Source organism: Leucoraja erinacea, chromosome 12 (assembly GCF_028641065.1).
Source record: "Leucoraja erinacea ecotype New England chromosome 12, Leri_hhj_1, whole genome shotgun sequence".
Lineage (NCBI taxonomy): Eukaryota > Metazoa > Chordata > Chondrichthyes > Rajiformes > Rajidae > Leucoraja > Leucoraja erinaceus.
The window spans coordinates 6,084,378-6,101,603 of NC_073388.1; the positions used below are offsets into that span (position 1 = coordinate 6,084,378).

General features: G+C 47.4%; 1 protein-coding gene across 1 annotated transcript in view; it reads right to left on the reverse strand.

Moving 5' to 3' along the window:
- Positions 1 to 17,226, reverse strand: part of amot (angiomotin) — an 81,004-nt gene that overhangs the window by 23,157 nt on the left and 40,621 nt on the right. Inside the window, exons 3-5 of the mRNA XM_055643519.1 lie at positions 10,065 to 10,353; positions 9,231 to 9,375; positions 7,122 to 7,214 (exon numbers count right to left, since the gene is read on the reverse strand). Of these exons, the coding sequence (XP_055499494.1) occupies positions 7,122 to 7,214; positions 9,231 to 9,375; positions 10,065 to 10,353 (527 nt within the window). The remainder of the gene's footprint in view (positions 1 to 7,121; positions 7,215 to 9,230; positions 9,376 to 10,064; positions 10,354 to 17,226) is intronic.

The window sequence follows — 17,226 nt, forward strand, 5'->3', positions numbered from 1 at the left end:
GTTTCTATGTTGAAGAAAAATGAGTTAGAAAGTGCGAATGAAGTGCCGTGCGGAATGAAACAATTTCCAGGTTGGTAGCATCTGCTTGCCGTGCCCGTGGGTGCTTGGGTTAACTGGACGAGGTCCTCCATCCTTAAATCAATAGTGGTGTTCTTGATCTTGTGGAATGTTGTCAGTCTGATGAACTTGCGAAGTTTAAGGTCCAACTTTCCAGAAAAAACAATTCAAGTCTATCCATCCTCTCCCTGTAGCTGAAAACCTCTAATCCAGGCAACTAGATATGATATTAGTCAAAGTTAGTGCGAGTTCGAGACTGTACTCTGCTAGGCCCAACCCTAGGCCTGGGGTAATCGCCTACACAAATTCATCATTGGCCATCAATGTAGATTTTATTGAACGTTTCACTTGTCTAACAGGTTTTCAGGTGCAGTAGGGACACACCCTGGAGTTTTCCGATTAGACGGTTGTTGGAGTTCATGCAGCACCTGTTTATTGATCAATTTTAAATTCATTGTGAGGCCCGGTGGCGCAGCTGCCGCCTCCCAGCGCCAGAGACCCGGGTTCGATCATGACGTCAGGTGCTGCCTGTGTGGAGTTTGCACGTTCTCCCTGTGACCTCATGGCTTTGCTCGCTGTACTCCGGTCTGTGCGGGTTTGCAGGTTAATTGGCCTCCGTAAAAACTGCCACTCATAGAAAACAGGTGCAGGAGTAGGCCATTCAGCCCTTCGAGCCTGCACCGCCATTCAATCTGATCAAGGCTGATCATCCAACTCGGTATCCTGTACCTGCCTTTTCTCCATACCCCCTGATCCCTTTAGCCAACAAGGGCCACATCTAACTCCCTCTTAAATATAGCCAATGAACTGGCCTTGACTACCTTCTGTGGCATAGAATTCCAGAGATTCACCACTCTCTGTGTAAAAAATGTTTTTCTCATCTCGGTCCTAAAAGATTTCCCCTTTATCCTTAAACTGTGACCCCTTGTTCTGGACTTCCCCAACATCGGGAACAATCTTCCTGCATCTAGCCTGTCCAACCCCTCAAGAATTTTGGAAGTTTCTATAAGATCCCCCCTCAATCTTCTAAATTCTAGCGAGTACAAGCCGAGTCTATCTTGTCTTTCTTCATATGAAAGTCCTGACATCCCAGGAATCAATCTGGTGAACCTTCTCTGTACTCCCTCTATGGCAAGAATGTCCTTCCTCAGATTAGGAGACCAAAACTGTACACAATACTCCAGGTGTGGTCTCACCAAGACCCTGTGCAACTGCAGTAGAAACTCCCTGCTCCTATACTCAAATCCTTTTGCTATGAATGCTAACATACCATTGGCTTTCTTCACTGCCTGCTGCACCTGCATGCCTACTTTCAATGACTGGTGTACCATGACACCCAGGTCTCGTTACATCTCCCCTTTTCGGATGTGACAGTGAGCTAACAAAGAGCGAGCGTTTATTATTGTCACGTGTAACAAAGTACAGCGAAAAGCTTTGTATCCAAACAGGTGAGACATACCATACATATATACAATCAAGTCAAAATCAAGAGCGAAAGAGGATCAATGGCTGGCATCAACACAGTGGGCCGAAGGGCCTGTTTCCATGCTGTATCGTCGAATCATTAAAATGTTTAAAAAGGAACCATCCAAATACTTTTAAAAGATTTTTGCCTCCAATGCTTCTGCTTTTAAAATATCTAGTGAAATAATAGTTTTGTAGATCGTGGATTTGGTTTATTATTGTCTCGTATAATAAGCTATATTTAAGAGGCAGTTAGATGTGGCCCTTGTGGCTAAAGGGATCAGGGGGTATGGAGAGAAGGCAGGGGTGGGATACCGAGTTGGATGATCAGCCATGATCATATTGAATGGCGGTGCAGGCTCGAAGGGCCGAATGGCCTACTCCTGCACCTAATTTCTATGTTTCTAAGTCTTGAATAACAAGCTTTGCTTTGCATGCCATTAAAACATTTAAGATATATCCATTCATAAACACAATTCATAAATTCCTGATGTTTGGGGGCACACGGTTTAAAAATAAGGGGCAAGCCATTTAGAACGGAGACGAGGAAAAACTTTTGTTGTGAATCTGTTTTGTTGTGAAAACAGAGTTGTGAATCTGTGGATTTCTCTGCCTCAGAAGGTGGTGGAGGCCGATTCTCTGGATGCTTTCAAGAGAGAGTTGGATAGAGCTCTTAAAGATAGCGGAGTCAGGGGATATGGGGAGAAGGCAGGAACGGGGTACTGATTGTGGATGATCAGCCATGATCACAGTGAATGGCGGTACTGGCTCGAAGGGCCGAATGGCCTACTCCTGCACCTATTCTCTATTGCAAACTGTAAATGGCTTGATTGCAATCATGTATTGTCTTTCTGCTGGTACACAAAAATGCTGGAGAAACTCAGCGGGTGCAGCAGTATCTATGGAGCGAAGGAAATAGGCAACGTTTCGGGCCGAAACCCTTCTTCAGACTTCCTAATGGTGTCCAGCTCCAGTTTCACAACCTTGTCTCTCTGCTGACAGGTTAGCACGCAACAAAAGCTTTTCACTGTACCTCGGTACACGTGACAATAAACTAAACTGAACATTCGTCAAAATCAAGTATAACATAAAGAGCAAAAGGTGATCCGTGGCCAGCATGGACACAGTGGGCCGAAGGGCCTGTTTCTATGCTGTATCCATGAATCATTAAATTCTTTAAGCAGGAATTAGCCTTATACTATAAAGAAATATTTTGCCTCCAATGGTTCTGCTTTTTAAAAAATGCAGTGAAATACTAGTTTTGTGGATCCTGTGTTTGATTTCATTTTTGTTCCAGTACGTCTCTATACGTGGGGAAAGCTGTCCCTGGGGGAAGTTTACAGGCTCTTTATTGACTGTAATGTTTATACTCAGTTGGTTATGTCATATATAGAGTGATGCAGTGTGGAAACAAGCCCTTCGGCCAATTCTGCCCACACCAGTCAACATGTCCCATCTACACTAGTCTCACCTGCCTGTGCTTGGCCCATATCCCTCCAAACCTGTCCTACCCATGTACTGGTAACAATGTCAACTTCTCTACATTGGCGAGACCAAGCGCAGGCTCGGAGATCGCTTCGCTGAACACCTCCGCTCAGTCCGCCTTTACCAACCTGGTTGCTCAGCACTTTAACGCCCCCCCCTCCCATTCCCACTCTGATCTTTCTGTCCTGGGCCTCCTCCATTGCCAGAGTGAGGCCCAGCGCAAATTGGAGGAACAGCGCCTCATGTTTCGCTTGGGTAGACAAAAATGCTGGAGAAACAGCGGGTGAGGCAGCATCTAGGAGCAAATGGAAAAGGCAACGTTTTGGGTCGAGACCCTTCTTCAGATGTTTACACCCCAGCGGTATGAACATTGACTTCTCTAATTTTAGATAGCCCTTGATTCTCCCTCCATCTCCTCCCCAGGTCTCCCACAGGTCCCACTGTCTCTGCCTACTTCCTTTCCCCCCCCCCCCCCCCGATATCAGTCTGAAGAAGGGTCTCGGCCCGAAACGTCGCCAATTCTTTCTCTCCACAGATGCTGCCTCACCCGCTGAGTTTCCGCAGCATTTTTTGTCTACCTATGATTTTTCCAGCACCTGCAGTTCTTTCTTAAACATGTACCGGTCTCATTGTTTCTTAAAACGCTGTGATAGTCCCAACTACCTCAACTACCTCCTCTGGCAGCTCGTTCCATACACCCACCACCCTTTATGTGAAAAAACAAGTTAGCCCTCAGGTCCCTATTAAATCTTTTCCCCTTCACCTTAAACCCATGTCCTCCTTTAGACTGATCAGGTAAAAAGCTTGGCCATGGTCAACATGTTAACAAAAACTCTGACCATCCAAAAGAACTTAAGTGGACGGGCATGCAAATCCATGGGTTTTGTTTACTTTGATGAACAAGATTTCAACAGCTACAAAAATTATGATCCTTATATGAAAAAAAACCTTCTGTGAAAACACTTTGAAAATAGTTGAAGAAAGGGCCTTTGTTGGAAGTTCTGTGGGAAAGTAGCAGCTTCACTGCTTGGTATGCAGAGGGTCAGTTCTAAATTTGTACGCCAAACTCCATCAATTGAAGGACAACTTCCTCTGCTCCATACAGATGCCATTTGTCATGGAATGCCTTCTCTCAGGCATCTAAGCAGCCAAAAGGCCCAAGGTGGGACACGGACCCTTGCAAGCAGAATTTAGTTATTAGTTTAGAGATCCAGCGAGCAAACAGGCCCTTCGGCCCACCGAGTCTATGCCAGCACACTAACTACCCCGCACAAGTCTGTGGCATTCTCTGCCTCAGGGGGCGGTGGAGGCAGGCTCTCTGGATGCTTTCAAGAGAGAGCTAGATAGGGCTCTTAAAAATAGCAGAGTCAGGGGATATGGGGAGAAGGCAGGAACGGGGTACTGATTGGGGATGATCAGCCATGATCACATTGAATGGCGGTCGGTGCTGGCTGAGAAAGGCTGAATGGCCTACTCATGCACCTATTGTCTATTGTCTAACAGTACCCTACACACACTAGGGACAGTTTTACATGTATTCCAAGCCAATTAACCTACAAACCCATCCGTCTTTGGAGTGTGGGAGGAAACCGAAAATTTCGGGGGAAACCCGGGGAGAACGTACAAACTCCGTACAGACAGCGCCCGTAGTCAGGATCTAACCCAGGTCCCTGGCGCTGCAAGGCAGCAACTCTACTGCTGTGCCACCGTGCGCCATGTGTTAGTCTATCAGCCTTCGTTTGTTGAAATAATCAAAAGGAAATTTTAATTCCATGTACAAGATATGTTCATAAGTGATCGGAGCAGAATTAGGCCATTCGGCCCATTGAGTCCACTCCACCATTTAATCGTGGCTGATCTATCTTTCCCTCTCAACCCCATTCTCCTGCCTCCTCCCCATAACCTCTGCCACCCGTACTAATCAGAAATCGATCTCCGCCTTACGAATGTCCATTGACAATATCCACAGCCATCTGTGGCAATGAGTTCCACAGATTCACCACCCTCGGACTAAAAAAATACATCCTAGATTATCTCTGCAACTGAGACACACATATTTAACTTTGTCTTTAATCAATTTTATAACCACTCATTTCTTGAAACCCTAAAATAAATCACATCTCCTTCTTAATAAAGGAAAGAAACACAGAAAAAAACAAACAAATTCCAATATTCTATAGCCTTCAAAAAGTGCTAGAGTAATGCCCCTGTCCCGCTTAGGAAACCCGAATGGAAACCTCTGGAGACTTTGCGCCCCACCCAAGGTTTCCGTGCGGTTTCCGTGCGGTTCCCGGAGGTTTTAGTCAGTCTCCCTACCTGCTGCCACTACCTGCAACCTCCGGCAACCACCTGCAACCTCCGGGAACCGCACGGAAACCTTGGGTGGGGCGCAAAGTCTCCAGAGGTTTCCGTTCAGGTTTCCTAAATGGGACGGGGGCATTCCTCAGCGGGTCAGGCAGCATCTTTGGGGAACATGGATAGGTAGCTTTTCGGGTCAGGACACTTCTTCAGATAGGACCTTCTCCTCTGAAGAAGGATTCTGACCCGAAACATCACCTATCCATGTTCTCCAGAGATGCTGCCTGACCAGCAGAGTTGCTCCAGCACTTTGTGTTCAGCGTTATTTGGCTGCTGCATTAAAAATCCTGTCTTGCACATGTTGGCAACCAGCGTGTCAGAAGCTAAAGAAAATTGTGGTTGTATTTTGTTTCAAGACTGTAATGGGCGGTGCTGTGGTAAAGTTGCTGCCTTACAGCTCCAGAAGCCCCAGTTCAGTCCTGACTATGTGTGCTGCCTGAACAGAGTTTGTACCATCTCCCTGCGACCACGTGGGTTTTCTCCAGGTGCCCTGGTTTCCTCCCACATTCGAAAGACGTGCAGGTTTGCAGGTTCATTGGTTTGAATAAAATTGCAGATTGCCCCCAGTGTGTAGGATAGTGCTAGTGTGCGGGGATCGCTGTGCGGTGCGGACTCGGTGAGTCAAAGGGCCTCTTTCAGCGCTGTATCTCTAAACTAAACTATAAGCAGGGGTCATTGTTGCAATCATTGTGACGACAACAAAAGACTTCACCTTACGTAGAAGATAGACACAAAAAGCTGGAGTAACTCAGCGGGACAGGCAGCATCTCTGGAGAGAAGAAATGGGTGACGTTTCGGGTCGAGACCCTTCTTCAGACAGAGTTAGGGGAGAGGGAAGCAGAGATATGGAAGGGTAAGGTGTGAAAACGAGAGGGACAAAGATCAAGGAAAATGTGGAATAGAGAGAGCACAGAGGAGATTTACTAGAATGTTGCCTGGGTTTCAGCAACTAAGTTACAGAGAAAGGTTGAACAAGTTAGGGCTTTATTCTTTGGAGCGCAGAAGGTTAAGGGGGGACTTGATAGAGGTCTTTAAAATGATGAGAGGGATAGACAGAGTTGACGTGGATAAGCTTTTCCCACTGAGAGTAGGGAAGATTCAAACAAGGGGACATGACTTGAGAATTAAGGGACAGAAGTTTAGGGGTAACATGAGGGGGAACTTCTTTACTCAGAGAGTGGTGGCTGTGTGGAATGAGCTTCCAGTGAAGGTGGTGGAGGCAGGTTCGTTTTTATCATTAAAAATAAATTGGATAGTTATATGGACGGGAAAGGTATGGAGGGTTATGGTCTGAGCGCAGGTAGATGGGACATGGGGAGAATACGTGTTCGGCACGGACTAGAAGGGTCGAGATGGCCTGTTTCCGTGCTGTAATTGTTATATGGTTATATGGTTAATAGTTAGCTGAGGGTAAGTTGACAACGAGGCTTACAATGTGAAATAATAATAATTTTAATTAATTGATAATGATTTATTATTAATGTTTAATGTTTTAACTGTCACTGTATGTCATGTTGTCACTTGCGGGCGGAGCACCAAGACAAATTCCTTGTATGTGAATGTTTGGCCTCTAAACTTATTCATCCATTCATAAGCAGCTTTACATTAATGGCGTTCAACCCTCAATGCCAAATGTCAGTGTCAAAGGTCAATTCTGCGGCCCTTTCAATGGCTAAGAGCCCTTCAGTGGATTGGCCACGGACCTTGGTTACAGAAGTCATTGTCTCTAGGAGTTGGAACAAGAAAGGCGTACTTACTCTGCCCCATGAGCTGAGCGATGGTCTTGCGGTTGTCTTCAGAACCCTCGCATTCTTTAACCGCAAGTTGCTTGTTTGCAGACTCCAAGCGATCTACAATTCACAGAACAGGAGGCAATGAATGCCCGGAGATGCTGGAACTCAGCGGGTCCGAGTCCACCGAGTCCACGCCGACCTGCGATCAGCCCGGTACAAGGGCGGCATGGTGGCGCAGTGGTAGAGTTGCTGCCTTACAGCGCCAGAGACCCATCAAGTCTATTCCGCTATTCTATCATGGCTGACCTATCTTTCCCTCTCAACTCTTATAGAAACGTACAAAATTCTTAAGGGGTTGGACAGGCTAGATGCAGGAAGATTGATCCCCGATGTTGGGGAAGACCAGAACAAGGGGTCACAGTTTAAGGATAAGGGGAAAATCTTTTAGGACCGAGATGAGGAAAACATTTTTCACACAGAGAGTGGTGAATCTCTGGAATTCTCTGCCACAGAAGGTAGTTGAGGCCACAGTTCATTGGCTATATTTAAGAGGGTGTTAGATGTGGCCCTTGTGGCTAAAGGGATCAGGGAGTATGGAGAGAAGGCAGGTACAGGATACTGAGTTGGATGATCAGCCATGATCATATTGAATGGCGGTGCAGCTCGAAGGGCCGAATGGCCTACTCCTGCACCTATATTCTATGTTTCGATGTAACCCCATTCTCCTGCCTTCTCCCCATAGACCCCGACACCCGCACTGATCAAGGATTTGTCTACCTTAAAAAAAATCCATTGGCTTGGCCTCCACAGCCATCTGTGGCATGGAATTCCACAGATTCACCACCCTCTGACTAAAGAATTCCCCCCTTTCTAAAGGTACGTTCTTTAATTCTGAGGCTGTGGCCTCTGGCCCTAGACTCTCCCACCTGTGAAAACACACAGTTTGCAATATTACCAGTGCTGGTTAATCAAGATCATTTAGATGAAGACTACATACACGTATTCACTTGTCGACATCGTCAAATACCAATCCCATGAGCTCATTTCAAATCCTGTTCCCATTCCCCCTACAACGTTGCCCTTTCACCCACTTTGTCAGCAGGCATACCGTCGAGTTACGTCAGAGCTGGCTTTGGGATCAGCTCTGCCCAAGACCACAAGAATTTCATAGAGTTCTAGATGTTGCCCAGTCCGTCACACAGACCAGACACCCCCACCATCGACACCTCACGCTGCATAGGGAAAGCAGTCGAAGTAGACAAAGACTTGTCCCACCCCGGTCGTTCCTTCTTCTCCCCGCTCCCGTCCGGCAGAAGGTACACAAGTTCGAAAGTGCGATTTCAGAATCGGAAACAGCTGTTTTTCTGTTCTGCTATCAGGCTTCCGAACAGCCCTTCCTTCTCGAAATCTTTTAAAACCATTTGGTTCAATCTTATTTTAGAGATCCAGTGTGGGAAACAGGCCATTCAGCCCATCAAATCCACGCTAACCATCGATCCCTCCCTCACACTAGCACTATCCTACACACTAGGGACAATTTCCCTGGTAGACAAAAGTGCTGGAGAAACTCAGCGGGTGAGGCAGCATCTATGGAGCGAAGGAAATAGGCAACGTTTTGGGCCGAAACCCTTCTTCACACAACATTTTACCTACATCCCTGTACGGCTTTGGAGTGTGGGATGAAACTGGAGCACCTGGAGAAAACCCACGCGGTCCCTGGGAGAACATACAAACTCCGTACAGACAACACCCATGGTCAGGATCGAACCTGGGTCTCTGGCGCTGTGAAGCAGCAACTCTACCGCTGCGCCACCGTGCCGCCCCGGCACGCACAAAACTGAGAAATACAACATGGAATGTGTGGGAAGGAACTGCAGTTGCTGGTCTAAATCGAAGATAGACACAAAATGCTGGAGTAACTCAGCGGGACAGGCAGCATCTCAGGAGAGAAGGGGTGGGTGACGTTTCGGGTCGAGACCCTTCTTCAGACTCTCCAAGCAGGTATTCTTTCCCAACCGGCAAACCAGGGCCCTATGATTTTTTTATAGCATGTTTTAAAATCTCTGATGCTGTGAGGCATCAACTCTACCACAACGCCACCACACCGCACTGAATCCCCGAGACGTGCCTTACCTCTGAGATCTCGATTGAAATCGTGGAGCCTCCGGATCTCCCCTTCCAGCTTGTTGCGCATGGCTTTCTCCAAAGTCTCCTTCTTGGAAGAGGACTTTGCCAGGTTCTCGTAGGCTTCCGAAACTCGCTCAATCTCCATCTCCAGCTGCAACAAGAGGAAGGGTCTCTGAGTAACTGCTCTCTATGTCCAGCCCATCCAGTCCCGTCACAAACCATTCGGAAGCGTGCAGGCAGAAACAAAATGTTACTGCAGCTGCAACCACACAGCAACAAGTTACTTCCATTACAATACTTCACCGTTCAGTCATTTAGTATAGTTCAGTTGAGCTTAGAGATAGAGCGTGGAAACAGGCCCTTTGGCCCAACGCCGACCAGCGATCCCCGCACACTAACACTATCCTACACACACCAGGGACAATTTATACATTTACCAAGCCAATTAACCTACAAACCTGTACGTCTTTGTAGTCAATAGACAATAGGCAATAGACAATAGGTGCAGGAGGAGGCCATTCGACCCTTCCAGCCAGCACCGCCATTCAATGTGATCACGGCTGATCATCCCCAATCAGTACCCCGTTCCTGCCTTCTCCCCATATCCACTGACTCCGCTATCTGTAAGAGCCCTATCTAACTCTCTCTTGAAAGTATCCAGAGAGCCGGCCTCCACCGCCCTCTGAGGCAGAGAATTCCACAGATTCACCACTCCCTGGGTGAAAAACGTTGCTGCGTGAATCAATATTCACACCGCCAAATACGAGGTGCTGTTCCTCCAACTTGTGTTGGGCCTCACTCAGACAGTGGAGAGGTTGCGAGGGCTGTTTTTTTTTTTACCTTCTGCAGTTTAGCCACCTTGTCGTAGTAGCCCTCCAGCTCCTGGCGAAGGGCCCGGTTTTCTTCGGAGAGGATCTCCACCATCTGCTGGGCCCGCAGCACGATGGCCAGGGGGTCTCCAGGGAAGGTCTGGTACATGTGGTTGGCAGGGGGCGGCGCTGGCTGGGGCATGATGCCCATGGGTAAAGCCTGCGACTGCATCCCAGACAACGACCCCAGGGACGCCTGCGAAGATGACGGACTGTGCTGATAACTGTGCTGCTGGAATAGCTGCCCATCTTGACTCTGCCTGTTAACACAAGAATACAGACGCGTCACGATTAACATGCATGTCTCATCTCCCTTTGTGCAGGAAGGAAGTGCAGATGCTGCTTATGCACTGAAGATCGACACAAAATGCTGGAGCAACTCAGCGGGACAGGCAGCATCCCTGGAGAGAAGGAATGGGTGACGTTTTGTGTCGAGCCACTTCATCAGACACTTCTTACCTTTCATATTCCATCAGTTTAGTTTATTGTCACGTGTACCGAGGTACAGCGAAAAGATTTTAGTTTAGTTTAGAGATACAGTGCGGAAACAGGCCCTTCGGCCCACCGACCCAGCACATTAACACTATCCCACACACACTCGGGACAATTTACATTTACACCAAGCCAATTAACCTACAAATCTGTACGTCTTTGGAGTGTGGGAGGAAACCGAAGATCTCAGAGAAAACCCACGCAGGTCATGGGGAGAACGTACAAACTCCGTACTGACAGCACCCGTAGTCAGGATCGAACCCGGGTCTCTGGCGCAGTAAGGCAGCAACTCTACCGCTGCGCTACCGTGCCGCCTGTCAGCAGAAAGACAATACAAGATTACAATCGAGCCATTCACAGTGTACACGGGAAGGGAATAACGTTGAGTGAAAAGTAAAGCCAGCAAAGTCCGATCAAAGATAGTCCGAGGGTGACCATTGAGGTAGATAGTAGTTACTTGGGTAGCTTACACCCCAGCCATGGTGAATCCGTGGAATTCATTGCCACAGACGGCGGTGGAGGCCATTTCAATGGATATTTTTAAGCTGCAGATTGTCAGATTCTTTTTTTTTATTTTTTTATTTTTTTTATTTTTATTAGAAGTACGGTAAATTACAATTCTACACAACACATATATCTTGATACATTTTTTGTACCGCTTCATTTTTTAAAATTTTTTTTTAGAGCTTTAAGAAAAAGGTAGAAGTTAGGAAAGTAAAGAAAGTGCAAGAGAGTCGTGCAGTGCAAGAGTGTAAGGAAAAGAAAGCCCCTTAGGAAAGAAGTTAGAGAAGGAAGTAAAGTGAGAAAATAGACCCTAGAAAAGAGAGAAAGAGAAAGTAGAAACAATCGCTCTATTATAACATTAAACTCCGCAGAGAGGGGACTACCAACCAAGTCTGTTTTTGTTATTTTACCTCCCGTTACCAGGTCCTGATTCCGCTTATTTATATATTTGGTTTTTTTTAGATTACTATTGCACCTCATACTTGTAATAGGTCCAGAAACATAGACCACGTCTTTTGAAATTGGTCTGCTTTACCTGCTAGGAGGAATCTCATCTCTTCCAGATGTAATGTTTCAAACATATTTGATATCCACATTTTTATTGTTGGTGTCGGCGCATTTTTCCAGAATTTAACTATAAGCTTTTTTCCCATTATTAGCCCGTAATTAAATAAATTCTTCTGAAACACGTTTAATTCAGGGTTATCTTCCGATATTCCGAAGATAATCCATTCTGGTTTTGGTACCAGTTTTATTTTGATCAATTTTGAAAAAATATCAAATATTTCATACCAGAATTTTTGGATTTTTGTACAAAAAACAAAAGAGTGCGCTATGGTAGCTTCTTGACATAGGCATTTATCACAGATTGGTGAAACATTAGGGAAGATTTTATTTAATTTAGTTTTTGAATAATATAATCTATGTAATGTTTTAAATTGGATGAGCGTATGCCGTACGTTGATCGAACATTTATGCACCTGTAGTAAATGATTATCCCAGGTCTCTTTTGAGATTTTGAGATTGTCAGATTCTTGATCAGTACCTGGGTGTCAGGGGAGAAGGCAGGAGAATGGGTTTGAGAGGGAGAGGTAGATCAGCCACTGTTGAATGGCGGAGGGGACTTGATGGGCCGAATGGCCTAATTTTGCTGCTAGAACGTATGAATATTGAATTCTCCAATTTAAGGTAAATTATACAAACACTCCTGTTTATGAAGGAACTGCAGATGCTGGAAAATGGAAGGTAGACACAAATGCTGGAGAAACTCAGCGGGTGAGGCAGCATCTATGGAGCGGAGGAAATAAGCAACATTTCGGGTCGAGATTACATCGGGGAGACTAAGCAGAGGTTGGGCGATCTTTTCGCCGAACACCTCCGCTCAGTCCGCAATAACCCACCTGAACTCCCGGTGGCTCAGCACTTCAACTCCCCCTCCCATTCGCAATCCGACCTCTCTGTCCTGGGTCTCCTCCATTGCCAGAGTGAGCAACACCGGAAATTGGAGGAACAGCACCTCATATTCCGCCTGGGTTGTTTGCGTCCGGTTGGCATGAACATTGAATTCTCCCAATTTTGCTAGCCCTTGCTGTCTCCTCCCCTTCCTCAACCCTCGGGCTGTCTCCTCCCATCCCCCCGCCCTCGGGCTCCTCCTCCTCCCTTTTTCCTTCCTTCTCCCCCCCACCCCCCATCAGTCTGAAGAAGGGTTTCGGCCTGAAACGTCGCCTATTTCCTTCGCTCCATAGATGCTGCTGCACCCGCTGAGTTTCTCCATCATTTTTGTGTGTCTTTTCGGGTCGAGACCCTTCTTTAGGGTCTTGATCTTTTCTAGCTTCCAGTTCCTCGACCCCTCCCACCAACAATCAATCTGAAGAAGTGTCACCTATCCCGACACGAAACGTTGCCAATCCATTTTCTCCAGAGACGCTGCCTGACCTGCTGAGTTACTCCGGCACTTTGTGTGTCTATCTTTGGTAAACCAGCATCTGCAGTTCCCTTCACATTTCAGAATGACTTTACTGGAAAATAGTGGCCACAGTAATGGAATTCCCCCAATACCCGCAGACAAGTAAAACAAGTTAATGAAATGTGACTGCCGTTGTTCTCTCTTCACACATACCAGTGACGGGAGTCACGCCACCACTTCCCCGTGCCCTCTCCCCAGCCCAGCGCAGTTCCCACACATTTCAGAGTTTGTACGTTCTCCCCTTGACCTGCTCGGTTTTCTCCCACGTGCTCCGAGTTCCCCCCCCCCCCCCCACACACACACACCAGACGTGCAGGTTTGTAGGTCAAATTTAGTTTCTGTAAACTGTAAATTGTCCCTCGTGTGTACGGGGTGATCACGGGTTGGCGCGGACTAGGTGGGCCGAAGGGCCTGTTTCCACTCTACATCTCCAAAGTCTAAAGCCCACCCATTTCCCCACTAAACTGCACCCCGGCCCCTCCCCCCCCCCCCCCCCCCCCCCCCCTCCAACCCCACCCAGATTTCTCCCCCCTACAGTCTGAAGAAGGGTCCCCACCCAAAACGGCACCCATCCACGTTCTCCACAGATGCTGACTGACCCGGGTATTAGCTACAGGGAGAGGTCGGACAGACTTGGATTGGTTTCTCTAGAACGCTGGAGGAAGAGGGGAGAGTCTATTAAATTGTGAGAGATATTTGATAGGGTAGACAGTCAAAACCTTTTTCCCCCAGGATGGAAAAATCGAATACTAGAGGGCGTAGCTTTAAGGTGAGAGGGGCAAAGATTAAAGGAGATGTGCGGGGTAGGTATTTTTTTTAATCCTTCGTTCATCTTTCTATCCAACTACCTATTCATTTATTTTTGTAAACTACACAGTGGGTGCCTGGAACGTGCTGCCAGGGGTGGTGGTGGAGGCAGTACGATAGTGGCATTTAAGGGGCTTCTGGATAGACACATGGATATGCAGGGAGTGGAGGGCGATGGATTCTGTGCAGGCAGATAAGAGTTGACTATGGCTTCGTGTTTGGCTCATACATTGTGGTGCTGTCCTGTTCATGTGCAACCAGTGGTGTCCTCTTCTCTGGTCTAGGAGTCAAGAAAATGCATCTGCTCCGACCATAAACCTATTTTGTTTCAGGTTAGTTCAGAGATACTGCACAGAAACGGGCCCTTTGGCCCATGAGTCCGCGCCGACCAGCGATCCCCGCACACTAACAACATCCTACACGCATTAGGGAGAGTTTTACATTTATACCAAGCCAATTAACGTACAAACCTGTGGAGTGTGGGAGGAAACCAAAGATCTCGGAGAAAACCCACGCAGGTCACGGGGAGAACGGACAGACTCCGTACAGACAGCAGCCGTGGTCAGGTGCGAACCCGGGTCTTTGGCGCTGTAAGGCAGCAACTCTACCGCTGCGACACCATGTTGCCCATGTCGTCTGGTTCATGACTCCCCTACCCATGTAAAGGACTCTGTACATTCACCTTGTCTATTTTATGCTCCTCTATAAGATCACCCATCCTCCTGCGTTGCACATACTCCAGATGCGGCCTCACCAACGTCTTGTGCAACTCTAACCTTGCAACCCAACTTCCATAGCCAAAACCACGACCGACCAAGGCCAATGTACTGAAAGCCTTCTCTACTTTCGAAGTATAACCAGGCAAAAACTGATTTCTGGATATAGAGGGTGACGATAAGATTTGAGGAGATGGCGAGGCAGAGATTTAGAGGGGGAATTAATTCCAACTGCAATTTACAAGTGAAGCTTGTAAAGATAGCACTAGATCCAAGGCCCACTGTCGGCAGGCACGGTGGTGCAGCGGTAGAGTTGCTGCCTCACAGCACACAGACCCAGGTTCAATCCTGACTCTGGGTGCTCTCCGTACGAAGACTGTACATTCTCCCCATGACCTGCGTGGGTTTTCTCCGGGTGGTTTCCTCCCACATTCCAAAGACCTATAGGCGAATTGGCTTGGATAAAATGGTAACTTGTTCCTAGTGTGTGCCGGATAGAACTAGGATGTCTGCCTTCAGTCGAGAACACATTGAATAACATTATGAAAGAACTGCAGATGCTGGTTTATTCAAAGATAGACATTGAATGCTGGAGTAATTCAGCGGGACAGGCGGCATCTCTGGAGAGAAGGAATGGGGTGATATTTCGGGGCAAGAGACTTCTTCAGATAGAAGCAGGGTCTCGACCCGAAACGTCAACCATTCCTTTCCTCCAGGGATGCCGCCTGTCCCGCTGAGTTGCTCCAGCATTCTGCGAGTCTGTCTTTGAATAACATTCCAATTCGGCATAAAAGATGATATTCACGAAATGCTGCTGAAAGCCAGTAACACACCAGGAGCTGATGACTTGCATGCCAAGCGTTTAGAAGTGGTGACTCAGGAGACTGTGTTAGCACTTGCCTTACAGAGCTCCATTGTGAGCAGATGCATTCCCACAGACTTGAAGGTGGCAAATGCAATCCGCGGTTTAAAATAAAGGAGAGAGACCCAGGAGAAATTCAGAGCGTCCGTCAGCCTGACATTGGAAATAGGGAGAATGCCAGAATCGAGGATCAAGGTAAAAAACGCTTGTCAAATAAAGGGGCTGTCCCACTTGGGCGATCGAATTGGAGAGTTTAGAAGAGTTTAGGAGAGTTTGAAAAAATGACGTTGAAGACCTCCTTCAACTTTGTTGAAGACTAGCCACGACTAACTTCGGGAAAATTGGACACCGAATAGTGGAGAGTGAAGACCTCCTTTGATCTCCTTCGACCTCCCTTCGACTATGATGAAGACTCTCTTCAATTACCTTCGACTAACATGCCGACCTACTACGACCTACTTAGACGAAACCTACGAGTAAAAAAAAAGTATCGATTTTTTCCATGACGACCTTTTTTTACTCGCGGGCATTTTTCAACATTGAAAAATACGCCGCGACCTAGCTGAGGCCTCGAGTACGCGGAGACCACTCTCGATCATGAAGGAGAGTTACGAAGGCCTAGTGTCGACCACGCTGCGAGTACGAGTCGAGATCAAACTCGCCAGAACTCGCGGATTAGGTCACCCAAGTGGGACAGGCCTTTAATGATCGCTGGTCAGCACAGATTTGGTGGGCCGAAGGGCAAGTTTCCACCCTGTATTTCTACAGTCAAAGATATCTAAAGATGAACTGCAGTGGCTCACCGCCGTCATTTAGTTTGGAGAGAGTTTAGAAATACAGCATGGAAGCAGGCCCTTCGGCCCACTGAGACAATGCCAGCCATTTTCAACCCTTTCCCGCTAGTTCCACGTTTTCCCACTCCTGCATCATTTCCCAACACATCCGGGGCAATTTACAGAGGGCCAATTAACCTACAAACCCGCACGGCTTTAGAATGTGGGAGGAAACCAGAGCACCCAGAGAAAACCCACGCAGGGCACAGAGCGAACATGCAAACTCCACACAGGCAGCATCCGAGGTCAGGATCGAACCCGGGTCACTGGCGCTACGAGGCAGCGGCTCTGCCAGCACCGCCACTGAGCCGTCCCTAAATGATCGCAAGTACAAATAACGCGGTGCTTGACGGCAACACCAAACTCAAAATGTGTTGGGAAATGATGCAGGAATGGAACTAGCGTGAAAGGGTTGAAAATGGCTGGCATTATCTCAGTGGGCCGAAGGGCCTGGTTCCATGTTGTATTTCTAAACTCTCTCTAAACTAAATGATGACGGTGAGCCACTGCAGTCCTTCTTTAGCTATCTTAGACTTTAGAGATACAGCGTGGAAACAGGCCCTTCGGCCCACCAAATCTGCGCTGACCAGTGATCATTAAGGGGCTGTCCCACTTGGGCGGCCTAATCCGCGAGTTCTGGCGAGTTTGCCCTCGACTCATACTCGCAGCGTGGTCGACACGAGGTCGTAGGAGGTCTTTGTAACCCTCCTTCGTGCTCGAGAGTGGTCTCCGCGTACTCGAGGCCTCAACTAGGTCGCGGCGGTTTTTTCAACATGCTGAAAAATGCCCGCGAGTAAAAAAAGGTCGCCATGGAAAAAAAAAATCGATACTTTTTTTACTCGTAGGTTTAGTCGTAGTAGGTCGGCACGTTAGTCGCAGCTAATTTTAGGGTAGTTTCCATGGAGACACAAGGAACAGCAAATTCTGGCATCTGGAGCAAAGCACAAAGTGCT